The sequence below is a fragment of the Patella vulgata genome, chromosome 6, assembly GCF_932274485.2.
Source record: "Patella vulgata chromosome 6, xgPatVulg1.2, whole genome shotgun sequence".
Classification (NCBI taxonomy): Eukaryota; Metazoa; Mollusca; class Gastropoda; family Patellidae; genus Patella; species Patella vulgata.
The window spans coordinates 71,658,743-71,686,549 of record NC_065884.2 but is presented as its reverse complement, the minus strand read 5'-3'; the positions used below and the strand labels follow the sequence as shown (position 1 = coordinate 71,686,549).

General features: G+C 35.3%; 1 protein-coding gene across 1 annotated transcript; it reads left to right on the top strand.

The window, feature by feature from the left end:
* Positions 1-112: 112 nt before the first annotated feature.
* LOC126825502 (uncharacterized) lies at positions 113-27,354 on the top strand. Its single transcript, XM_050555134.2, has 27 exons — positions 113-270; positions 1,320-1,542; positions 3,125-3,248; positions 3,722-3,832; positions 5,029-5,148; positions 6,548-6,682; positions 7,761-7,793; positions 8,852-8,946; positions 10,129-10,210; positions 10,754-10,843; positions 11,442-11,568; positions 12,634-12,713; positions 13,508-13,612; positions 13,987-14,113; positions 15,174-15,250; positions 15,847-16,089; positions 17,142-17,252; positions 17,605-17,704; positions 18,723-18,843; positions 19,448-19,601; positions 20,504-20,662; positions 21,219-21,394; positions 22,313-22,393; positions 23,503-23,580; positions 24,400-24,593; positions 25,877-25,963; positions 26,661-27,354. Exons 2-27 carry the CDS (start codon positions 1,370-1,372, stop codon positions 26,888-26,890), a joined length of 3,213 nt encoding a protein of 1,070 aa, XP_050411091.1. The 5' UTR covers positions 113-270; positions 1,320-1,369; the 3' UTR covers positions 26,891-27,354.
* The last annotated feature ends 453 nt before the right edge of the window (positions 27,355-27,807 follow it).

Here is a 27,807-nt window from a genome sequence, read left to right as displayed (position 1 = left end):
TTACAGCCATTTAACATTGAAGTCAATGGGCAAATAATTGCTAGTCTGAGACCATTTTTCTTAGACGGAGTTGCGTCCCTTTTATGGAACTCTTCATAGGAACGGACTTTGTTTACAAATGGCCGACCTCTCTCATAATTTTTGTGTTTTTTGTTATTGAACTTTGTTATGAAGAATATACTAGTTAGATTAGAAATATGCGTATAATTTTGGTCCTATTGGCAGTAAAAAATGTAGATTTATGAAATTGATTTGATAATCATCTGACAGGCAAGTACTAGTAGATAATAAATTTTAGTTCCAATAATAGGCCTAACTAAGTATAACATTTTTTACTTTATACCTGCTGAAAATTCTTTTTTTTAACAGTTAAATCCTGTTTTACGAACCCTCAAACACTTTTAATAATTTATAGCCCTTTTTTTTGTTTTTAATTCAGTTAATTTAATATTGTCCATAATTTTGAATTTGATTTAAGGTAAAGATGAGTTTGTAGAATATAATTTATAAATATACCGGTAGCCTAAAGTTCAATGACATGAAATGGAGTTATTAAATTAATGCCCTACTTTTCTGTTCCATCGTGGTGTTAATGAAGATGGGTATACGCCATCCAGTGTGCTATAAGGGAAATTTCTTCCCATCCAAATGACTAGACGCTGTCCTTGCCAGGCCCTCCATCCTCAGGTAAAGAGCATGAAAATCTACAGAAATTTTCTTAGCCACCACCAGGAATCTGGCTAGCAAGCCAGCACCTAGTAATATATCGTATTAATTATGTGAACACTAGCAGATTAGGGAGTAGATGTAAATTCTGTGAGGAACCATGGTGCCTAAGTGTGTAAGACGCTGGCTCGCTAGCCTGGAGGTTGCGTTTTTCGATCCCTGCATTGGCTGAGAAAGTTCATCTGGAGTTTCCCTTTGTCAGTGGTGCGGAACGGAGGGCCTGACAAGGACAGTTGTCTAGTCATTCGGATGGGACAAAAAACAGGTCCCATGTATACATTGGCGTGCACGTAAAAGATCCCTTGGCAGTTTGGATACTATATAAGAGTAGGCCATAGTGCTGCTGCCCGGGCAGAATTTCCCTCGTTGCACACTGTATGTGGTATGCCAGTCTTCATTAGCCCAGTCAGAGCAGAACAGTAGGATGTTCGGTTAAACCCAATTTCATTTCATGTAAATTCTGTCCTTTGGCAATTTATGGATTGATAATCAAGAATCTATAAGTGTGGACCAATAAGATACTGTTATATTTTATTTTTCTGATTCATTACGGCCCAAAATATATTTATATTAATTGTTTTTTTAAAATTCAGCTTTCAGGTTTTGTGTCTAGGTGTGAAACGAAAAAACCCAAAAAAACATCATGTCTTTAAGAACTAGAATACGAGGCTTTACTGCCTGGGTAAACCTCCGTATCATGCCTTATAACCATCTAATGAATAATGTGTTAATGGACTTGTTGACAGGGACTAGCATGAAATATTTGATAGAAAGTTTTACTGGACGGGATTTAAAGAGACTGGAGAGTTTCGATGGGTAAGTTTAAAAATAGAATTCAGAGAAACTGATCAAATGTCTTAATCGAGTTCCCAGTAAGATATATCAGTTAAAGTTTCTCCAGGTAGACTGTTCTTGTTTGACAGCAATGATGAACAGTAAGTTTACCTTTGTCACCTTTGAGCTAGTGAAACAACTGAACTTGTCAGCTGTGATAAGGGAATGCTGGACTTGATGGACCTTCTCTTCTAGGCTGGGAATGTAACCTAATAGTACATGCAGGAGAAATGCACCACCACTCACCAATCTGATTTACAGATCTATATTTCATTTCGTTTTTTATACTTTCGATGGCCTACCCTACATGAAGATCTGATCAGTTGTTTTGGGAGGTCGCGTCAGAAGTCATACAAGCAGCTTTTGACCCTATGACATCAGCAGACATTTGATTAACCAATCAGCATTGATGTTTCTAGTCAATTACCTACAGTTCTGTGCTCTTCACCCCCAAAGCTCGTTGTAACAGATTGTTTCTTTGGCTAATCCCTCACATCATCCAGAACACGTCAATGATAACAACTCTTCCAGATCCTAGTGTAGGAAAGAGAAATAAAATGAAATTTTGAACTATAAAAACGAAACGAAATAGGATCTGTGTTTAAATCAGATTGCACCACCACTCACATCACAAAGATATTGCAAACAATAAACAACGAAAGTACTGTCAAATAAAGTGAATGTGCCCGGGTCCCAGCACATTACTCTGAGTTCCCTCATAGCATACTGTATGGCGTATGCCCGTCTTTATTAGCCCAGTTCGGAGCAGAACAGTAGGACGTTAAACCCCATTTCATTTCATTTCCTTTCTCTGAGTTCTAAAACAACTTTAAGATTTCTCAGGTGGTTGGGTGGTGGTTGAATATTTTAAAGCATTACTGACCACAGGTATGTCGCAGATGCAAGTCGTGAGTTCGATTCCACTGCTACATTTTCAAATTCAGATTGAAAATGCATCTGTTCATACAAAACTATGGATGAAATGGGACCAAAATATATAACTTCGCAAGCTCATTTAGAACTCCTATTTCGTACTTATAGCACCATATGAGTTTCGTTGTTATATATGTTATGTTATAATGAAATAACAAATATACGATATAAGTCCCAATCAAAATTGCTTTAATTAAACATACATTATGCAAGAGCTAAATCTGTCTATTGCAGGTCTTTCTTTAGGCCTGAAATGTTATCTAAATTATTAATTAGACATTAATTAACTTATCCAGACCATAATCAACTCTCGATGGCATCGCTAGGCTGCGATGTTTATTGGATTAGGTTCTGATTTGCTGTTCGACTTCCATTCATAATTAAATCATGAAATGGATAATCAAGACTGTTTTTTATCCTACCGACTTTAGTAATGATGTGATCGAGGCTAGGTCGAAAATTCAAACGCTAAAATCTCGGTTCATAGTGGATCAATTGGACTGAAATTTTCAGCAAATCCCCTTTACAGTATCTAGTTTTTAACTGTTATAGTGAGAACTGCCAGCTCTTTATCCAATCTCCCATAATGTATCTTTAATGATTTAGCATTTTCCGTATTATACCTTGACAGATTGACAGCTCAGCAGAAACAGACAAGAGTTGATTGGATTGTCGATGAATTAAAGAAATGTAATGTCATACCTGATGATGTTAAAATAGATGCCAGATTATTCGCTATGAGAAGTGCTGATCATGTAAGAATTTCACATAAAAGTTTATGTTTTATTATCCGAATAGTGGAAACCGCGGTGGCTTCGTGAGTAAGAATCTTGCTCGCTATCCTGGAGGTTTCGGGTTCGCTCCCGGTGTTGACTGAGAGAGTTTATCGGTGGTTTCCCCTTGTCAGTGGAGCAAGACAGAGGACATGACAAGGGCAGTTGTCTAGTAGTTCTTATGGGACAAAACACTGAGGTATCTTGTACACAGTGCCATGCACATAAAAGATCTCTTGCCAGTTTTGATATTATGAAATTAATTGTTACTTTTTTGTACCAGCTGGTGGGCTAATAAAAACAGGGAAAATTTGCCCAGGCAGTGCTATCTGATTAATGTGCTTCCACCATACTCATCTATGAAGGTCAATCAACCATGATATATTTTATGTAATTATAGGTGTTTGATTTATTATGGAGGTCAATCAACCACGATATATTTTATGTAATTATAGGTGTTTGATTTATTATGGAGGTTAATCAGCCATGATATATGGTTTGTTTGGGAAAGAGCAGAGTTTCTACAACACGATGATGTTGATATTTTAACACAAGTTCCTTTTAAGGTTAGTTTATTTTATCTTGGTCATAAAATCATTAAATTATACGTCTTATACTTAAAACTGCGTATAAACGAAATGAACTGTTCTCCACAAACTGGACAAATGCAGACAGGTGACATGTTAAACGCTTTTCCTTGCCAGATTCTCCATCCAACACAACTGACAAAAACTACACTGGGAAATAGTGCTGGGTATTGCCGCTGTAGTCACCATACGATATGTATTGCGATTCAGGTGCTACGATAAGATTCGCATCATGATTCGTAACCAGGTCAATATTTACCAAGAAAACAACAGGATAAATGAATAATTAATATGTTTAGTCCTGCTGATATTGAAGAAATAAAACTGTTTAATATCACGATATTGATGTAGATCAAAATAAGGACCGAAACAATTTAATATTGTTTGTGTACCCTATGGATAAAGTTTGATGTGGATAATTAAAAGTGACAGTTTAATTACTGAAGCGATAAAAAAAGCATAAAAGAGAATCGTGATACATTGAATCAGCATCTTGGGATTCAATACGCGAATCGTGAGAAGGTCAATCGCAATACATCGATTCAATGATATATCGTGCCAGCACTACTGGAAAATCCAGGGAACTTTTTTTGTTTAATTCAAGGATTAAACCTATACACACTGAGCCACATAGACTGTAACCTGGGTATCATTTAATCTTGTGTATCCAGCACTAATTTCTTTCACATTCGTTTAATAGCAAATATTTGTTTAAAATTCGTAAAAAACGTTTAAAATCACCTAAAATCATTTAATTTGTACTTGTTTCCAGTTTAAAGCTGACCATTTAATTTTGATAATAAGTGTCCAATTTACAAACGTTTAATTTCTCGATAAACAACCCAATTGATTAATGATGTATAATGATTAATTTTTGAACCGTGGTCAGGAAATTAAATACTTGTAAATTGAACACTCATTATCAATATTAATTAGTCAGCTTTTAACTGGACACGAGTACAAATTAGATGATTTTGGGTGATTTTAATTTTTTAAATGATTTTTAGGAATTTTTAAACAAAGATTTGATAATAAACGAATGAGAAAGAAATTAGTGCTAGATACACAAGATTAAATGATAAACAGGTTACAGTGATATTCTTGAAGCAATGACCTGATAATTCCTCTCTAGCCATTGCTGTATTCACAACCAAATATTATATTTATAATTACAGTGGACTCCAGACCCACCTCCTGCTAAGAAAAAGAAGAAATCAAAAACGAAGAAATCTCTGTTAACTGGTTTTGGCTCAGCTTCACTTGTGGAAGATAAAAGTGCTGGTAATGATACTCCGGTAAGTTTAATGATATTGTACACATTGTCGTGATGTTTATGACATATTTAAACACACATTACACAATCAAGCCATAAAATAACTGTCTGTTATTATGTTTGGCTGGACATTTTAGATTTTCAGCCGGGCAAATACTTTATGTATATAAATTAATTTTATACCAAAAAAACCTGTTGAAATTTACTATGTTTAATCTTTATTATGATACCGTTTTTTTTGGGTACAAGTCAATACTTATTTCTGCAAAAGTCATGCCTTCGTCTTATACTTCACATCCACTTATAGATGCAGATAAAATAAAATTACAATCCGAAAAATAATTTAAATTATCAAAATTGTAAGTAGTACGATAGCAGTAAATTCAAACATTTGCTATCGTCTAGAACTACTTACAGTATTCCAATACAAATACTTGTCGACATTTCTAAATATATGTAGCTTGTATAACTTGTATTTAAAAACACAACCCCATTCAATATATGATCATAAACGCTACAAAACTCCATCAAAATAAATTTTTCTTTCAACATTATTCATTTGTAAATTTTGTTTATGCCATCTCTTGTTATTTCTTGTGTCTTGCGAGTTGCGAGAGTTCTACTTTAGTTTTCTGTTAAATTAAACAATCATGCAAAGGCGCCAGCAATTTTTGATAACATTCATCGTAATTCGTGCGATCACAAACAGCGTGCCTATTGTCTTATATTTAGCGGATCTCTTGAAATAAAAACTGGTTCAAATGAACCAAGAACAAAACTTTGAATATTACTTAAACATACATTATGCAAGAGCTAAATCTGTCTTATTGCAGGTCTTTCTTTAGGCCTGAAATGTTTTCTAAATTATTAATTAGACATTAATTAACCTATCCAGGCCATAATCAACTCTAGATGGCAGCGCTAGCCTGCGATCTTTAGTGGATTGTGAGCCGATTTACTGCATAGCTTTCCTTCTCGATTTAACGATTAAATAGATAATCAAGACTATGCTGTTTATTGTACTGACTTTAGTAATGATGACTGAGGCTAGGGGGAAATTTCAGTCGCTTAGTTCTCAGTTCATAGTGGATCAATTTGAATGAAATTTTCAGCAAATTACCTTTACATTATCTAGTTTTTAACTATTATAGTGAGAACGGCCAACTCGTTACCGAATCTCCCATGATATATCTTTAGGTTAGTCCTACATTTATAAACTGATTATTTTACATGAATTAATATTATGAGGCAAGTCATAGAAATCACAATAACAAATATTTATAGCTTAGTATAGTGTACAGAGTACAGACATAAATTAGCATAGGGCCCCTACTCGTTCAATACCTGATGGGCAGTTGCCCATACATTAATTTACAACTACCCTGGAATAAAGACCAGGTGTTTTAAATTATTTTCTGCAGGAAGAACCAGAAGAGGAATGGATACAATATCCGCGAGCAGATTTCATGAAAAATTTCAAGAAGAAGCGAAGAGATCTAGGGAAATATCCGAGTCCCGATCACTGTATTTTAGAGATGGTCAATTCACAACTAAAGGTAAACATAACCTGTCCCTTCAACTTTATATCATAAGGTCTGTCATTGATTCAAGTGGTATGATTTTGATTCCCTGTTTTTACGTGACAAGGAGTATTGTCTCTTGTCCGTACTTGCAAGTAGGAGTATTGTCTCTTTTTCCTACTTGCAAGTGAATTATTGAAATAAAATTGAATTATATGTTAGTCTTGAAATGACCTAGTTTGTGTCTGCACGAGACAAGGAGTAGGGTCGCTTGTCCCTACATGCCAGTGAATTATTGAAATAAAATTGAATTATATGTTAGTCACAAAACGAACTATACTAATGTCCAAAAGAAAGTATACACTGTGCATTTTGTGCTGCATCAACCGAAGTCGTTTTTCCATGGTATACAGTATTTGGGTAGAATGTCAATTTGTTTAACATTTTTATTTTACTTAGAAATGTTGAGTTTGGACGCAAGAGACAAACTCAGTAATGCTTCATCAAATGCTTTTAATCTAAACAAAACTTAGTCATACTTTTAGTGTGTATACTTTCTTTTGAACATCAGTATAGTTAAGCGGATGTTAGATACATGAATGAATCATGTCACTGTTTAAGGCTGAAGGGGGTGTACTCACACTGGCCAGGGTTGCCATGTTGTGACATTGCAAGGGCCCTCTGCATCTGACTGCATATTTGGCCTAATTTTAATGTTGTCACTTATATATTGGGGTGGGGGGGTGAGTGGCCGAATGTTTACCATGTGCATGTTGCATCATAAGGTCTGTCATTGAGTTAACTCCAGGTCCACCAGATTCCTCCCACTGCTAAAGACTCCTACACGCAAGCGAATTATTGACATATAAATGATCCATGTTTTAGTCCCATAATGACCTAGTTTGTGTCAAGTAGACATTAAACTCCATTTCTCTCTCTATATATTGGAGAAGAAATATAAAATTGATGTTATCAATTGTTAAGGGAAAGAGTCCTCTAACAATCTTTGCACGCTTTCCTGTTGCAAATTAAGCTTCTGAAAAAAATTCAACCAAAAAATAAAAATATTTAGTACATTTTGGATTAATACATTGTAAATATTTTTTTTAAACAGAAAACCAAAGAAGGAAGAAATTTATATTGCTATGTAAGTACAATTATTTATATTGTTCATTTGTTACATCAGATAAGTTGAAATATTTTATCGACTTGTCAAATCAATTTGAATTTAGTGGAGATGTCATGTGACAGTATAGTTGATTAAAAAAGTACTTTGATGAGTTCACTAAATGTGCCAATTAGCTGTAAACAATTCCTGTAGCTGGACATAAAGGTGATTTGGCGATTTGTGGTAATCGCTTCGGATATCGGTGTCTGTAAATTCATGGATTAGGGATTTGAATTAGATGAAACTTTGACTAATCAGTGGTTGATAAAAACGTGTTTACCATTTAATGACTTCGTAAGACAGACACTGACTCATCAACCAGGAGGTATGGAGTTGGTCAAGGAAGTTCCCTGTAATTTTACACAGTGGTTTCCCTTGACAAGGACAATGGTGTGAAAACCGATGTCTCATTTAGACGTTGACGTGCACGTAAAAGAACCCTGACAGTTGAAATTCAATGTAAGAGAAGGTCTGACAAAATTTCCCTCATAGCACACTGTATGGCGTTAGCCTGTCTTTATTAACCCAATTGGAGCAGAAGAGTAGGACGTTAAACCCTATTTCATTTCATTTCAGTTTGGTTTTTTAGACAATAGATGTTTTGGTGGATATTTGAGTTTTTTATCATCAAATATTAAACATACATTATGCAAGAGCTAAATTTGCCTATTGCAGGTCTTTATATAAATTATTAATTAGACATTAATTAACTTATCCAGACCATAATCAACTCTTGATGTCATCGCTAGCCTGCGATATTTACTGGATTAGGATCCAATCTGCTGCTCTACGCTCATTCATGATAATGGATAATCAAGACTATGTATTTTATCGTACCGACTTTAGTAACGATGATCGGGGTTAGGCCCAAAATTCAATAACTAAATTCTCGGTTCAGAGTGGATCAATTTTACTGAAATTTTCAGCAAATTCCCATAACATTATCTATTTTTAAACTATTATAGTGAGGCCTGCCAACTCTTTATCTAATCTCCCATAATGTCCCTTTAAATAATTGTTTGTATTATTTGTTTTAGACGATTGATGATTTAGTTGATAGTCGAGTTCTCTGTGCTCTCGTTAATTCTTTTGTACCAAATACATTTACTGCTGATCTACTTTTAAACGACAGGTATGGTATCGTAGTTTTAACTAGCTTCGTTTTTAAGTTTTGACGGATTAGCAAAAAAACTGACTGGCTAGGAGCAGCTATGTCTTGAAGAAAATATAGCCACAGACAGTAGCTAATCGGAGCTACGATGGCTAAGTGGGTAAGACGCTGACTCGCTAGCCTGGAAGTCGGGTGTTCGATCCCTGCATTGGCCGAGAAAGTTCCTCCGGATTTTCAGACGTGGATTTTCCCTTGTCAGTGGTGCAGGACGGAATGCTGTCTAGTTGTTTGGATGGTATAAAAAAAGAGGTCTCATGTACACGTAAAAGATCCCTTGGCAGTTGGAATTTGATTTATGAGTAGGCCATGATGCCGCTGTCCGGCAAAATTTCCCTCATAGCACACTGTATGGCATATGCCCGTCTTCATTAGCCCAGTCAGAGCAGAACAGTAGGACATTAAACCCTCATTTCATTGCTGACGTATTGAGTGTTCAGTAGCTAAACTTAAATGTTGATCAAATCTGATTGTCGCAGAACAAAGAAAATCAATAGGATTGTCGTAACTGCAGTGTTTGACACCTAATTTGGAAATTAACCATAAAACACAACGAATACAGTTAAGTTTTTTTGTTATGCTTAAATACAATCTGATTGAATTACAGATGTATATTTTGTTTCATTTTTTAATACTATCGATGGTCTATACTACATGAAGATCTGACTGGTTGTACTGGAAGATCGCGTCAGAGGTCATACGATCGGCTTTTGACCTTATGACGTCTGACACCTGATTAACCAATCAGCGTTGATGTTTCTAGTGGGTTACCCACAGTTCCATGCACCTCACAACAAAACTTGCCGTAACAGACCGTTTTATTGGCTAATCCCTCACATCATCCAGAACACGGGTTATATAATAACTCTTCCAGATCCTAGTTTAGTAAAGACAAGTAAAACAAAATTTTGAACTATAAAAAATGAAACGAAATAGGATCTGTGTTTTGTTTTTTTTTATGTGTAAATAATTATCATATTCTTTATAAAAAGTATCTTGCTTATCCAAGTTACCCAGTTGTCGAATGGTTAAAAAGATTGTGGTTATCCAAGTTACCTAGTTGTCGAAGGGTTTAAAGTATCTTGCTTATCCAAGTTACCCAGATGTCGAATGGTTAAAATGTAATAAGTTATATATTTATTTCAGATGGACAATAAATCTAGTTTTACGAATAGCTGAACAGATGTTTTATATAGAAACACCATTTGATTCAGAAGATCTAGTTGATGTAAGTTTATCACCCTTTTACTAATAAAAAACCTGAGAAAATATACTATCTAATTCTAAAGTTCACCTAGCATACCTGTTACATTGAAGCCCAGATTTTTTTAAGGGGCATGCTTACTGGGCTGCACCCAGGGGACCCAATATTAAATCGGGCCCCCAAATTAGTTCTGAAAAAATAATTTATGATTTTATTTATTATGTTGTATTATGTTTATGCCAAATAAATCTATCAATATTGTACCATAGGCCCTACTGACATACAAATTACATTTTTGTGAGTGTGACAGATAATAACCTGGATATGCTGCCTTTTCATTGTTGATGCAAGGGCCCCAGTGACCCCAGTGACATTTTCAGCCAGGGGTTCCATGCAAGCTTAATCTGACCCTGGTTACACAGGCTTAGAACTAATGGTTTTACCTGTACTTGACACTACTGCACTAGAACCTGGCTTTACTGCACTAGAAACTGACACCAGCATATTTATTATGCTTAAAAATTTTAAATATTTATTTTGTCAATATATATATATATTTATTTTTAGGCTGATCCAATGGCTGTGTGTAGTTATTTTTGTTTTTTCTTTATGTGTGCCTATAAATACAGACAATCTAAAGCAGTTGTCAACAGAATCGTAAGTTTTTAAACATTTTACAATCTTAATTATTTGAGTACATGTATTTAAGTAAACTAATTGTAATTATATTGTTTTGTTGAAGGGAGAGGGGTGACATAGGCCTAGCCTGTTCCCCAATCCTATTCTTATTGAATAAAATATAGTTTTAAAAAAAATGTTTTTAGAGTATGTGTAGAACGACATTGCACCACCTTGATTTGATATTGGGGGGGGGGGGGCGAATGGATTAATGCATGTGTTTTATATCATTAGCTCTGTCATTGAGTTAAGTCCTGTGGTTTTGATATCCCACATGTACGTGACAAGGATTAGGGTCGCCTGTCCAACCTCGTAGATTTCCTCTGAACCCTCTGGTTTTCTCCCACTGCTTCAGAACCCTACCAACAAGTGAATTACTGAAATAAAAGTGAACCATATGTTAGTCCCAAAATGACTTAGTTTGTGTCGATTGGACCTCTCTCTCTCCCTCTCTACCCCCTCTCCCCCTCTCTCTCTCCATCTCTCTCTCCTCTCTCTCTCTCTCTCTCATTGTTCACATTATAATACCATATGTTAGTCCCAGATGTTAAACATCATTCTGTTATATTTAATTTAGGACTGGATAAAGAAGTTAATGAGAGAATGTAATCATGTATTAAGTAAATTACCCGAACCTCCTATTGATCCACTTGATATACAGAAGAAAAAAGACATGACAACAGAGACTTGTCGTCATAGAGATGGTAAGGTTATTTACACAGAATCTTATAGTCACAGAGTGTGATACTAACAATATTTGATGTTGATTTTAATTTAAAAGATTTCTTTATACATTGCCCACAGACCATTTGATAAATATTTAAGATCATTTAATAAATTTAATCTTTGTATGCCATTTAGCGATTGAACGTAATATAACACAACATAGTTCTGTGGATAACAGTCACTATATTATATACACACGACATTTCAACAAGAATTCACTGGTTGTTATTAAGTAGCGGGAGGTTAAATGGTTAGCGCGTGTGCATTGTATTATAAGGTCTGTCATTGAGTCAACTGGCATGGTTTTGATTCCCCAGTTGTACGTGACAAGGAGTAGGGTCGTCTGTCCCACCTCGTGGGTTTTCTCCAGGTTCCCCCTGATTTCCTCCCACGGCGAAAGACCCCCACACGCAAGCAAATTATTGAAATAAAATTAAAATGAAATGAAATGGAGTTTAATGTTCTACTGTTATGTTTGTTCCGATATGACCTGCCATGTGTCGAGTGGACAATAAACCCTCTCTCTCTCTCTCTCTCTCTCTCTGTTATCAAGTATACAAATGAGGAAAAATGCAAGATAAAGACCAGTGAAATCTTGTTGAAATGCGTATATAATATAGTGATTGTTATCCATAGAGTTGGTTGAGTGTTTAAGGCACTGGCTCCCTAGCCAGGAGATCGGGTGTTCGATCTCTGCATTGGCGAGAAAGTTCATCCAGATTTTCCAGCGTGATTTCCCCTTGTCAGTGATGCAGGACGGAGGGCTTGACAAGGACAGCTGTCTAGTCGTTTGGATGGTACAAAAAAACGAGGCCCTGTGTACATTGGTGTGCACGTAAAAGATCTCTTGCCCGTCTTCATTAGCCTAGTTCAGAGCAGAACAGTAGGACATTAAACCCGATTTCATTTTGTTTTCCATAGAACTGTGTTGCATTATTTGATAAATATCTGATACAAACATATCTATTCCCAGAGATAGCTTTTGTTTAATACTGAATGTACATTAGACTATTCCAACTGTATTTATATTTCCTTTTATTCAGCTATTGTAATCATGGAGAAAAGATTTGATGTAGGATACGGTAGGAAATGGCTTCAACATGTTGAAGATTGTAAACTGGAAGTATGTTTAAATATCTTTATACAATTTACTAATTTATACTAATCATCAAACCCAGATTGTATTCTTAATATGTTATGGTGCCGTGGTGAATCGGGTTAGTCGAATGATTTAACATGTTAGCTTTTGATCATTATAGGTCTGTCACGCATTAGGGTCGCCTGAACAACCTCGTAGGTTTTCTCTGGGTCATCCTCTTTCCTCCGACAGCTAAAGACCCCAATGCGCAAGCTAATTATTGAAATAATGTCAGTCCCAAAGTTTGTGTCGCGTGGATGTGAAACCCCATTTCTCTCCCTCTCTCTCTCTCTGTTATTTCAGACAGGCAAAAAAACCAAACAATTTAATTAGAACACAGATCCCATTTCGTTTTTTATAGTCAAAAATTTCGTTTTACTAGTCTTTACAACACCAGGATCTGAAAAAGATGTTATGTAACCAGTGGCCACGTTCTGGTTGAAGTGGGGGATTAGCCAATGAAATGGTCTGTTACAGCAAGATCTTGGCATGCAATGCACAGATCTGTAGGGTAAACCACTAGAAACGTCAACGCTGATTGATCAATGTCTAACATCATAGGATCAAAAACTACTCGTATGACCCTTACTCGCCCCCCCAATACAACTGGTCAGATCTTCGTGTAGTAGAGGCCATCGAAAGTATAAAAAAAAAATAAATGAAAGTTAGAAAAAAAAACAAAACAATCCTGTTGACTTCCATTTTATTTACAGTGAAGAAGCTGAAAGATCAGATGAGTTGTTTTGTGTTGTGATATTAAATTGTATTATTTATTGTAGGTGAGAAAAGAGATCAAAAGTAAAATTAAGGACAGATTTGATATTGTTACCATTCCTCGTAATATCACCATTAACGATGTCTGTCTATCATTCGTTATAAATCTAGTAAGTGTGATTATTGAATTTACTCATCTTTCAATCACTGTTTATGAGAAATCTCATTGATTAATAAACACAAAACTTTGCACATAGTTTCTTATTGATGTATTTGATATAAAAGTTTTATAAAGGTTTATATTTTAGTTAAAATAAGGTGAACAATTTTGAGTAAATTCTTAACTTATGTCTGAGTTTGTGAACTCGGGGGCCTGGTAAGTGTGATTATAGATCAGACTACCAACTCCCATGGTATTGGTGGTAATAGGATTTAGACTACTTCACTGTTTGTTGGATGAACTAATAAAAAAGTCCATCCAAGTTGTTATCCAGATTCATAACTTTGAGAAGAGGTATAGAACGATTTCTTAATAATATTTCAGAGTTTGACAAATGGCTCTGGTTTTTATCTGCTAGAAGGTAAAGAAATGTTAACCGAAGGACGGAAAGTGGTTTTATTCCAGAAAGATACTGAAGAGTTTCTAGATGATTTTACTGTTAAAACAAAACGTAAGTAGTCGGCTTATGTTATTAATTAACTTTTTGCAGAGATATTGAAAATAACGAACAGAGTTAAAATAAAATAAAATGAAATGAACATCAAATGAAATGAAATGAAATTGGTTTTAACATCCAACTTTTCTGCACCAGCCAAACTAAACAAAACTAAGCAGTGACGTTATTAGAGAGTTTTCCCAACTTAACAGTTATTTACAGTTACATTTAGATTTAGATCAGTGTAAATGGAAACTGTACATTATGACGTTTCGCTAAATTTACAGTTACACTCAGTAGGTGGCGACACAGACTAGGTTCATGATATCGATAGGCCTTCATCACGGATAGATTGTTAATTTATTAAAGATGAGATTAGTAAAGCATGCACATGGATTGTCTCAGCCTCTTCTTATTTTATCTACATGAAGGAGAAGGTCTTCTTCGTGGATTTAGTTTATGAAAACCACGATTCCGAGAAAAATTATGGACTGGATTATAGAAATTAAACAAGGTTTAGCTAAGTGTTGTCAACTTACATTTATGAAGGCTGCTGTCCGTCGGACACACTTTTATGACATGCGCTTCACGTCATACGTCACACGTCACTAAACCTGATGACATTTAACTGTCTCAGTGTAAATGTAAAGTTGTGAATTAACCTCTCTATTATCGATAAGACATGCTTAATCCTTCTAGAGTGGCTCTGGATTGGTCTTGGTCTTCATGTTCAATGAAAAAATTCCTCAGTGATAAACAATTTGATGTATATGCAGAATGTTAACAAATTTTCACTTCATTATTGTTAATAATGTGGCTGTATTTTATAGGATTGTAAATATCGGTAATGTGCCTGTATGTCAATGGGCCTGTAATGTAAATAATATGCCTATATTTTATAGTATTGTGAATAATATGCCTGTATTTTATAGTATTGACTAATGTAAATAATGTGACTCTATTTTATAGGATTGTAAATAATGTGCCTGTATGTCAATGTGCCTGTATTGTAAATAATGTGCCTGTGTTGTAAATAATGTGCCTATATTGTAAATAATGTACCTATATTTTATAGTGTCAGTAAAGAAGATATTAAAGTTACCCAACTTGAGTGTGGTTGAATTAAACCCAGCTAATTACCCAGATTATGATGTAAGTTTTCAAGAACATCTGATATCACTTTCTGATTTAAAGGAAGGACTCACTGGGCTGCAGCAAGGGACCCCAATATTAAAGGGGCCCCCATATTCATTCTGAATAATTTTTGTTATTAAGAATAAATATGTCCTTTATTGTATGTTGCATATGTTTATGCATTGTGAATTACGAATTGTATTTATGTGATTGTGATGGACAACAATCAAAGCATGAATATTTTTCACTCTGTTGATGAGGGGGGTTGGGTGGCCGAATGGTTAACGCGTGCACGTTGGATCATACGGTCTGTCATTGGGTCAAGTGGCGTGGTTTCGATTCCCCACTTGTACATGACAAGGAGTAGGGTCGTCTGTTGAACCTGGAGTTTTCTCTTGGTCCTTCGGTTTCCATCCACTGCTCAAGACCCCTACGCACAAGTGAATTATTGAAATAAAATTGAATTATATGTTAGTCCCGAAATGACTGAGTTTGTGTTGAGTGGACATTAAACTCCCTCTCTCTCTCTCACTGTTCATGCAAGGGTGCCATGCAAGCTTGATTCGACTCTTGAGTAGAAAATGTATTCACTATTTCTCTACTTTTCATTTCAGATTTACATTGAAGCTTCCAGTAGAAACAAGCAACTTAAAAACGGAACGCGATTCCTGTATCAAGTTTTTCCTGGCAATACGACCACATGGCAGAGACACTTTATAAAATGTGCCCGGGAGAACGATTACGATACAGTGGACAAGATGATCACATTCTTCAAGGGTCAAGGGTCATTTATCAATTGTCGAGAACCAAAATCAGGAATGACGGCTTTACATTGGGCCAGTAGAGAAGGTCACTATGTAAGTTAAAAACACTTCAGCATTATTAATCATTACCCAATCTGATTAAAACACAGATCCTATTACATTTCGTTTTTTAAAGTGTAAAATTTCGTTTTATTTGAATTTACTACCTTAGGATCTGTTGTTATATAACACATGTTCTGGAAGATGTGAAGGATTAGCCAATGAAACGTTCTGTTACGGTGATTTTTTGGCCAGAGTTGCATGGAACTGTGGGTAGCCTACTAGAAACATCAACGCTGATTGGTTAATCAAATGTCTGACATCATAGGGTTAAAAGCCACTCGTATGACCTCTGATGCAACCTCCCACTACAACTGGTCAGATCTTCATGTAGTAGAGGCCATCGAAAGTATAAAAAACGAAACGAAATATAGATCTGTATTGTAATCAGATTGATCAATAGATTCAAAATTTAGAATCCAAACTGTGGATTCGTGAATGTAGCGGTTGCTAATCAAGAGATCCCTGGTTGGTTGGATCCCAGTATTGGTGAATGTAGTGTTGGCTCGCTAATCAAGAGATCCCAGGTTGGATCCCAGTATTGGTGAATGTAGTGTTGGCTCGCTAATCAAGAGATCCCCGGTTGGATCCCAGTACTATCAGAGAAAGTTTATATAATACAAATACTAAAGAATGTGTATATTTATAATGTGTATATTTATAATGTGTATATTTATAATGTTCCTCATCCACAAGGGTTTGACTTAAAGTGAAATACAATTATTAGAACACATTATTCCAGGAATTCTTATTGAAAAAGTTATCACAGCTAACAAACTTTACATTGTGTATAAAAGAAAAATGTGAACAATCATTATGCGACTTTAGTTGAGAAAACTGGTCAATGATGACACCTTTACCCTGTAATATAATTGATGTAAAACATAACCCATGCAAATTGAAAAGTAAAATTGTCAAGCAAAATGTTACAGCATGTAAAACATAGCCTTAAAATAAAATATCAACAGCTCTTCAGGTGGACAGTCATTGACCTCATTGACCCCTCCTTCAAATTTTTTTTTTTTTAAGTGATGTTATTATTGCAGGATATTGTTCTAATGTTACTGGAGAATGGAGCTAATATTGATGCCAAAAATAATCTGAAATGTGCACCAATTCACAGTGCCGTAGAAGGTTTACAGAGAAAAGTCTGTCATGTTAGTTATATTTTCTTTTTTATCCATTTCTAATAATTTAAACGGCCGAAACAGATTAATTTGATTGTAATGAAACAGTGCACGACGGTGGCTCAGTGGGTGGGGTGTCAACACCGTCGGCTCACCAATAGTTGCGTGGTTCAATCCCGGGAGGAAGTTCCCTGGAATTTTCCAGCATGGTTTCCTCTTGTCCCTGGTGCATGACAAAGACCCTGACAAGTACATGCGGTAGTTCTTTGAATGGGATGAAAATCTGAGGTATCTCAGCACTATCCAATTTAGCATCTATGTATCTCAGCAAATAATAATTCCTAATAATATTTGTTATCTCAATTGTTTTTTTTTTTTGTAGATATTAATAGAATGGGGTTGCGATGTACATATTAAAAACAGCAGAGGTTTAACTCCAATAGAAAGTGCCAAAAATGAAGATTTTAAAGAGTATCTTGTTGGTAAGTACAGATAATAGGGCCGGCAGAGTTTTGACTGTCAATAAAAAAATCGTTTAAAATAGTATGCCTGTTTCAATCAGTGATTGACTTTCTTTCAATCTGGTTAAAACACAGATCCTATTTTGTTCTGTTTTTTATAGTTCAAAATTTTGTTTTACTTGTCTTTACTACACTAGGATCTGGAAGAGTTGTTATATTACCAGTGTTCTGGTTGAAGTGAGTGATTAGCCAATGAAACGGTCTGTTACAGCAAGTTCTTGGCGTGCGATGCACGGAACTGTGGATAAACCACTAGAAACATTGACGCCGATTGATTAATTAATGTCTGACATCGTAGGGTCAAAGCCACTTGTATGACCTCTGAAGCGACCTTCCAGTACAACCGGTCAGTTCTTCATGTAGCGTAGGCCATCGGAAGTATAAAAAAACCAAAACGAAATATAAATCTGTAATTTAATTAGATTTTCTTTCTTTGTGTATATTAATTAAATTGAATTAAATTCATTATACTTTGCTTTCGTTTTTTGAGTCATATTGACTAAAATGTTGTGTTGAAGAGATATGGAACCTCAGTTGATTTGTTTTTCAAATTATTTCCATGTGTTTCACATGTCTCAGCCAATGGCTTTTATAGTTTTGCTTTTGAAATTAACATATGACAGATGTCAGGTATACCCCCTCTGCAATGCCTGATTCTACCTTTCTATCACTTGGGAAACTCCCTGCATATTAAGTGGGGTTGGATAGTCAATTGGTTAGCACTGTATCATAAGGTCTGTCATTGAGTCAACTGGCATGGTTTCGATTCCCCGGTTGTACGTGACAAGGGGTAGGATCGCCTTCCAACCTCGTGGGTTTTCTCCAGGTCCTCTGGTTTCCTCCCACTGCTAAAGACCCCTACATACTAGCAAATTATTGAAATAAAATTGAACCATATGTTAGTCCCAAAATAACCTAGTTTGTGTCACTGGATACTAGCCAGCAATTATTACTGTTTTAATATTATTCACTATTCTAGATATTTATAGTCATTATTCTGAAATTGTACCAAAAATGATGAATGGAGACATGAAGTTATTTAAACAAGTTGTCCGTAAACATGAAACAGGTGAAAAAGAATTCTGTTGTTTAAGAAGCAGGTAAGTCATGATTTACTTATCTGAATGACATTTAGTAATTGAACAGTAATACATCAAAAACTATTTATGAAATAACAACTACTGGTTTATTAACATGTAACATTTTCATAGTGAGACTCTTGTCTTTATCAAGCATGGGGGGTTGGATGACCGAATGTTTAGCACGTATGCGCCCGTATCATAATGCCTGTCATTGAGTCAACTGGCGTGGTTTTGATTCCCAGGTTATATATGACAAGGAGTAGGGTCGTCTGTTCAACCTTGTGGGGTTTCTCCGGGTCCTCCAGTTTCCTCCCACTGCTATAGATGGCAGAGAAACTAACCAACGGGGACTCGTTGCCCGTCCATCTATATATGGTCCATGGTCAAGACTTCCAAATATGTCCACAACGAGATCCCTTTTTTTATTTTGTGTTTATTTTAGAGTTGTGTGTGAATTATTCGTTAGAATCGGAAGTATAAAGGGAATGACAAATTATTTTATTATTTTGTGTTTTATTCGTTAAAAAATGTCAATTATTTTATTATTTTATTGTGTTTATTTTAAAGTTGTGTATAAAGTATAGAGAGAATGATCTTTTATTATTTTTTGTTTATTTTAAAGATGTGTGAATGGAAGTACATTACTACATACAGCTTGTTACTATGGTGATCAGGAAGCCGTTAAAGATCTTCTCTCTCTCAGACTAGAAGTTGGTCTATTGGATTATAAGGGTGCCACACCCCTTCATAGAGCTAAAGATATAGAAACAATGCAGGTAAATTATTTATTAAAATCTATGATTGGCATTTGTGGGTTTTTAATTCCCTTGCAACCTACAATATTGTGAAAGTTGAATATCTGTGCCGTATGGTTAGCGCATGCATGTTGTATCATCAGGTCTGTCATTGAGTCAACCGGCATGGTTTCATATTCGATTCCTCGGTTACATGTGACAAGGAGTAGGGTTTCCTTCCTTCCAATCTCTGGTTTCCTCCCACTGCTAAAGACGCCTACGTGCAAGCAATTTATTGAAAAGAAATTAAACCATATTTTAGTCCCGAAAAGACCTAGTTTGTGTTGAGTGTCTAAAATTATTTGATGAGCCTCTTTTTTAATACAATTGAATCCAATCAGAGGAGCTTATTTACCATTGATGTTTGATTTTGTTCAGTGTGCGGGGAGAATCTTGCCAGTGGAGCAGCAGTATTTCAGTCTACTCCCCTTCAAATTCAATCTGCAAGAGAGGATCTCTTTTACTTTTATGGTGCAGAACGGAGGGCCTGACAAGGACAGCTGTCTAGTCCTTCGGATGAGACGAAAAACCGAGGTCCCGTGTATACATTGGAATGCACGTAAAAGATCCCTTGGCAGTTGGAATTCGATATAAGAATAGGCGATAGTGCCGCTGCCCGGGCAAAATTTCCCTCATAGCACACTGTATGGTGTATGCCCATCTTCATTAGCCCAGGTTAGGAGCAGAACAGTAGGACGTTAAACCCCATTTCATTTCATTTCATTTCTTTTACTTTTATGTGTGCTTCCAATTTGTACACAGAAACTGTTTTTTTTTTTGTCCCATCCGAACCTCCTTATACTTTCTTTGTCTTGTTTTACAGCTGTTTGAATTCACAGTTAAACAGACCCATGTCTTTATTACTTAATTGTTATAACTTTCAGCTTCTATTAGATATGGAGGCTGTAATAGATTGTGAAGATGCTGAGGGTAATACACCGTTACATGTGAAATGTTACGGGGAATCGGGTAAACCATCACAGTTATCCTGTATAGAATTATTACTCAATAAAAAAGCCGACCAGACAAAGAGAAATAATAAGGTTGGTTTGTTTTAATTTTATTATTATCTGTGATATAAACTTCTATACAACACATCAAATATAAGTTTATAATAACCACACTATCTTGTTGAACTCTAACTAATTGGATATTTTAATAGATATTGATGGGATATTTTCATAGATAATAGGATGGGGTATTTTATAGATATTGATGGGATATTTTGATACATAATAGGATGGGGTATTTTGATAGATATTGATGGGAAATTTTGATATTTTTTATAGATAATGATGGGATATTTTGATATTTTTATAGATAATGATGGGATATTTTGGGATAATTGACATGCATATTTTGATAGATAGATAGATAATGGGATAATTTGACAGATGATAGGATATTTTGAAAGTTAATAGGGTATTTTGATACTTAATGGGATATTTAGATAGATAGATCCTGAGATATTTTGATAGATAGTTAACAGGATATTTTGATGGATAATGGAATATTTGATAGATAATGAGGTGGAATATTTTGATAGATATTTTGATGGATATTTGATAGATAATTGGATCTTTGTTTTGTATATTACAGGGATTATTACCCATACATTGTTGCGCTATGCAGGGTAGAATAGATGTGATGAAGTTATTAATGAGATATGATAACGAAAGAAAAGTTATTCGAACTTTAAATGACGAAGAAGAACGTCATCCTCCTAGTCTGCTACATTTGTCTCTAGCCAATGATTTCATAGACGCGTGTTACTGGTTAGTATTAAAGATACATTATGGAAGAATAGATAAAGAGCTGGCAGTTCTCACTATAAAAACTAGATAATGTAAACATAATTTGCTGAAAATGTCAGTCATATTGATCCACTCTGAACAGAGAATTAAGCATTCTAATTTTTGGCCTAGCCTTGATCATAATAACTAAAGTCGGTACGATAAAAAACATAATCTTGGTTATCCATTTAATGATTAAATCATGAATGAAAGTTGAGCAGCAAATCGGAGCCTAATCCAGTAAATATTGCAGGCTAGTGATGACATCAAGAGTTGATTATGGTCTGGATAAGTTAATTAATGTCTAATTAATAATTTAAATAACATTTCAGGCCTAAAGAAAGACCTGCAATAGGCATATTTAGCTCTTGCATAATGTATGTTTAGATGTAATTTTACTTTAAAGAATCCCTTACAAAGATTAATATTGTCGAAATCGAATCTCCAAAATGGATATCAATCAAACAATTGTTCAATTTCATTCAATATTTACGAAGATATGAAGGGAATATTTGTCAACAATCGGAATCTTCTGCAGACGGTATAAACAGGATAGGGTTAAAACAGCTGGCGGCATATATAATCTTCGCTAAAATCTTCTGATGGGCCTCCTAATATTTATCTGATTGAATCCAAGCCATGTGATTATCTACCCGTTGATTTTGAGAGGAGCAGTGGAAGTGCTAAATGAATCTGGGCTGAGTCTGATCAACACAGTTGGAGCACCTCTCGAGAGCGTTGTAGAAAGCGCCAGAATGCTTGAAGACGGAGGACCTCCAGCTGATGACGGAACCAGTTTCGCAGTGGAAACACTGTATTCAAGATATCTAAATGTTTAAATTATGATATAAATGTTTGTAGGTTAATGTGTGTTTTAATTGTTTTAATGTGTGTTTGTAGGTTAATTGAGAATGGATTCACATTTAAAGAGAAAGAACCTGATATTCTACTGAAAAGAATATTAACAGAACAAATCAAACTGTAAGTTAAAGATACATCATGTCAAAGTTAGATAAAGTGCTGGCCATTCTCGTTATAATATTTCAGAAATAGATAATGCAAAATTCGAATATACTGAAAATTTCATTCAATTTAATCTACTTAAAATCGGAGGCATCCGGTGGCATCGAGAGTTGATTATGGTCTTGTCATTTTAATAAATGTCTAATTAATAGTTTATATAACATTTAAGGCCTAAAAATAACCTGCAATAGACAGATTAAGCTCTTTCAAAATGTATGTTTAAAAAAGAGATATTGTTTAAAGCCAGTTGTGTGGATGATGTGGAAGAACTGCTTTCCGGTTTTCGATTCATGTACACAATAATAGATAATGTTACGTTATTATTCCAGATTTATTTTCTTTCTCATTCTTTGCACATGTGCGAACCCATCTTTATTAGCCCAGTCGGAGTAGAACAATAGGACCTTAAACCCCATTTCATTTTATTTCATTTTCTATGCACATGTGACTATTGTATGTAAACAATTATCATATACAATATTTCTTCCTGCAGTCTGTTAAGACTCTGGGGGTTGGATGGTCAAATGGTTAGCGCGTGAGCGTTGTATCATAAGGTCTTTCATTGAGACAGCTGGCGTGGTTTCGATTGCTCGGTTGTACATGACAAGCAATAGGATCGCATGTCCAACCTTGTGGGTTTTCTCCCACTGCTAAAGACCCCTACGCACAAGCGAATTATGAAATAAAATTGAACCATGTGTTAGTCCCTACCTCCCTCCCTCTCTCTCTCCCTTTCTCTCTCTCTCTCTCCCTCCCTCTCCCTCTCCCTCTCTCTCTCCAACTGATTCAGTGTAAATCATCCAATCTTTTGCTGTCCATGAAACAGACACTTTTTTATAAGGCCAGCTGGGGAGATTGGAAAACCAGGCACCATAAGTTAAGACACAACAACGCCTTGCCGCAAGGATAAGGTTAAAGGGTGGATAACCCTAACACAAACCCCCTAAATCCTGTTAGATGAATTTTCTGTATTGAAATGACTTCTCAAACCGGACTGAAAATCCTGGACAATTCTTGACCACACAAAATAGTTCTCTTGAGTTTTGAATATTTTCTTTCTGTTTTAGAAATGATCGAGCTGTCGCTGCCAAATTTTTAATGGAAAATGGAGCTGATCCGAACCCAAGATATGCAGGAGGAAATACGTATGTTATTATAGATCTGGTATTTTACTGCTACTAACTCTCAACTGAAATAGTTTAGCTTCTTTTGATGTCACAGTCGTTGTGGTGATCAAGTGGTTATGTCCGTGGACTTTGCACAGTTTTTAAATAATGTACAAAACTATTCTCAGGGAAATGGGCTAATTATTATAATCCTTGAGTGGCATTTAGTGATCGAGCACATTAAAAAAAAACACAACAATTATTATTTACGTCTACATGTAGGTGCTAAAGGATTAACAAAATGGGTGAAAATTTTCAGAGTAGTTTTACATTACTTGTGATCTATGTTTGTAATATATCAGGCAAAACCTAGTAACTCACTTTTTAATCAAAATTGAGTTAGGACCAAATTTGTAGTTACTAGGGTATGTGTTTCCTGTTGTTGTACTAGATATTCCAATCTTTTGATTTTGTAAGCAGTTACACCCATGACACAACCTAGCTAATTCCTTCATTTGCCTACTATACCACAGCAAAACCTAGTAACTCAATAGTCAAATCAATGGATAAGCTGGCGTTTAATTTTCATTCATTACGTTTTCCTTTGTTTTCTCAAAATAAGAAAAAAGTGAGTTACTAGGTTTTGCCTTTTGACGGGAGATTTGGTGTGATCTATATTTGTAAAATAATTCAGAGTATTACATTAGTTGCGATCTAAATTTTTTATATTTCAGAGCATTACATTTGTTGTGAACCATATTTGTAAAATAACTCAGAGTATTACATTTGTTGTGATCCATATTTGTAAAATAATTCAGAGTATTACATTACTTGTCATCTATATTTGTTATATTTCAGAGCATTACATTATGCGGCGAGTTTAAGTGGCAGTACAGATATATTAGAGTTATTACTGTCTCACGGTGGAGATGTTGATATGATCAATGATGAAGGGAATACTCCGATATTCTTCGCTACTCAATCTAATAATCAGTTTGCTGCTTGCGTTCTCATTGGTCAGGGGTCGACAGTTAAACATAAAAATATGCAAGGTAAGCTGGACCTCCTTTTTTAACTTGATTATGACAAAGGCAGAAGATGACCCACCTTCTCTTCTCACGACAGCAAGTTTATAAGTTTGCTTTAAGGAACTTTTGGTATCCGAGAACCTTTTTTCTTTTTCTTTTTTTTAGTTTGTGTTTTTGACAATTTTCAACTGTAAATAATTTAATTAAATCAACCTGTCCATAATATCATATTCATTGTATTGGACGTTAAATCTGTAACAACAACAACAAGCTAATTTTGAAACAGTTGACAGATCTCATCTCTGTGAGGAGTATTGAGTTATTGACTTGTCAATCATACCATAGTTCTTGTCTCTTTGGGAGTATTGACCAATCATACCATAGTTTCTTTTCTCTGTGGGGAGTATATTGACCTGCCAGTGATACTATATAGTTCTTGTCTCTTTGGGAGTATTGACCAATCATACCATAGTTTCTTTTCTCTGTGGGGAGTATATTGACCTGCCAGTGATACTATATAGTTCTTGTCTCTTTGGGAGTATTGACCAATCATACCATAGTTTCTTTTCTCTGTGGGGAGTATATTGACCTGCCAGTGATACTATATAGTTCTTGTCTCTTTGGGAGTATTGACCAATCATACCATAGTTTCTTTTCTCTGTGGGGAGTATATTGACCTGCCAGTGATACTATATAGTTCTTGTCTCTTTGGGAGTATTGACCAATCATACCATAGTTTCTTGTCTCTGTGAGGAGTATTGACCGATTAGACCAGTGGTTCTCAACCTTTTTTTTGCCAACAGCACACCTTGAAACACATGAAAACATAGCGGCACACCTGGCTAAATATACATGAAAAATATCTGAATTTTGCAAAATAAAAACATTGCAAGTCATAGACGGCATACAACCATAGACACAGACTAGTCATGGCCACACAGAATGATTAAAACTACATAAATAAAGAAAAACACAGCTAATTAACTTACCAGTAGCCTCTAGTGCATACTCAATTGGGATAACATGGTTTTTCGTATTTTCATAGTGTGCCTTTCAAAATTTTCGCATTTTCTTAGTGTGCTTTTCAAAATTTTCGCGGCACACTGGTTGAGAATCACTGGATTAGACCATAGTCTTTGTGAGATCTTTGGGAAATAGTGACCAATCATACCACAGATCTCTTTCTTCGTAAGTATTGACCAATCATACCATAGATCTTGTCTAGGCACTGTAGTTCATTTATCCAGTATGTCCTTGAAAAAATAGGAACGAATATAATGGACAGTATGTTTATTTATTTTTTTCAGGACTAACAGCATTTGATTATATCGTAGATTTTGAGGAATGGATTGAATCCGGATATTTTACAGAAGATGTTAGAGCCAGATTAAAAGGTATAAAAAAAATAGGATATTGTATTTAATTTACACTAAACATTCAATGATGGTTTTAATCCTGCAAAAAATTGTAAGAAAGGTTACCAGGTGTCAGACAGGTAGGATTGTACGGTTATCAGGTGTCAAGTAGAATTGTACGGTTACCAGGTTCTGGTAGAATTATACGGTTACCAGGTTCTGGTAGAATTGTAAGAAAGGTTACCTGTTGTCAAACAGGTAGAATTGTAAGGTAGCCAGTTGTCGGACAGGTAGAATTGTAAGAAAGGTTACCAGGTGTCAGACAGGTAAAATTTTGTGTTTGTGAATTTCTGTTAGTTTATTACAGGGGTCACCAAACTTTTTTCATAATGGACCAGATATAACTGAAAGAATACGAAAGCGGGCCGAAGAAATATTTTGTGGCGCACAATATGCATATCAGCCAATCATAGGGCAGCATACCCATAGCACGTGACGTTACTGACTCACTGTACGATATGCGTTATTTAAGAAGTGTAAGAAGCTAAAGCATGTTTTTTATTTAGCATGCAACAGCAGGTCGAACAAACTGACGTCGCCGGCTGTAGTTTGGTGAATCCTGATTTATTAGAATAATTATATTAAGAGTTAAGACATATATTGTCATGTGAGTTATTTTAATGGTTATGTTTGTATCTAGGCCTGATCAAAGTTTCTTGGGGTTTTTTTTTTTCAGCCTACAGTTTGAAACATGCCCGTGATTTAATTCGTGCAATTACCAAAAGAGTGAAGCCCTCTGCTAATCCACCAGGTCGGTCTGAGATGGGAAAGTCGACGATTACACTTAAATCAAACGCCTCAAGTCCGGTGGCATGGAGTCATTCACAGATATCCCAGGGTTCGATACCAAGTCAACATGCTATATTACCTCCCATTGGTCAAGTGAATTATTTGACATATTACTGAATACATACGTGACAAAACTTCGGGTGGAGTATTTTCACCTCTGTTAAAAATTGTTTATAAAATTACTTCATTATGAGTGAAGTTATGAAGAATATTGTAGTCTCGATTTTCATTGCGATAATAAACAAAGTCTCGATTATTACATAGCGATTGTGTTTCAATCACAACCATCCAATGACCTAGTTAGTTGATTATGAGCTTGTCATATGAATAAATGTCTAATTATTAATCAGACCCCAAAAAAGACCTGCAATGGACAGATTTCGCTCTAATTTTAAAAATAATGTGGGTATATGGAGCATGAGGATTTAGTAGACCTATTTTTATACAATCTGTGATATTGTACATAATATTTATACATTCCTATTCAGTATTTATATTATTGTTCTTGATTATATCTAGTATTTTATATTGTTGTTATTTTATCATAAATTATTTGTAGAATAAAATTAAGTATTATCGTTTTCCCCATAACATTTTAAGTGTGTGTGCGTGTGTGTGTGCATGCGCTTGTGTGTGGCCCTTGCATTTACAGTCTTTACGAAAATGTTTTGAAAAATATTCTATTTAGAAGAGTGATGGGAGCGGTAAATCACTAAAGTATTATGAGAAAAAGAGAGAAATGGGGTTTAACGTCCACTCGACAAAGACTAGGTCATTTTGGGACTAACATGGTTTAATTTTATTTCAACAATTCGTTTGCACGTAGGGGTCTTTAGCGGTGAGAGGAAATCGGAGAAAACCCACAAAATTGGACAGATTACCCTACTCCTTGTCACGTTCAACCGGGGAATCGAGAGAGAGAGCTGGGGTTTAACATCCACTTGACATAAACTGAGGGTTTTTGGGGACTAACATGGTAATTTGTATTTCAAAATTCACTTGTGTGTAGAGAGAGGTGTTTAACAATGGGAGGA

Bases quoted from the DNA above. Each gene is read 5' to 3' on its own strand.
- LOC126825502 (XM_050555134.2), top strand. From the start codon at position 1,370: ATGTCTTTAAGAACTAGAATACGAGGCTTTACTGCCTGGGTAAACCTC. The intron at 5,149-6,547 runs GTAAGTTTAATG...TATTTTCTGCAG, and splicing joins GTGCTGGTAATGATACTCCG to GAAGAACCAGAAGAGGAATG. The intron at 11,569-12,633 runs GTAAGGTTATTT...CCTTTTATTCAG, and splicing joins GACTTGTCGTCATAGAGATG to CTATTGTAATCATGGAGAAA.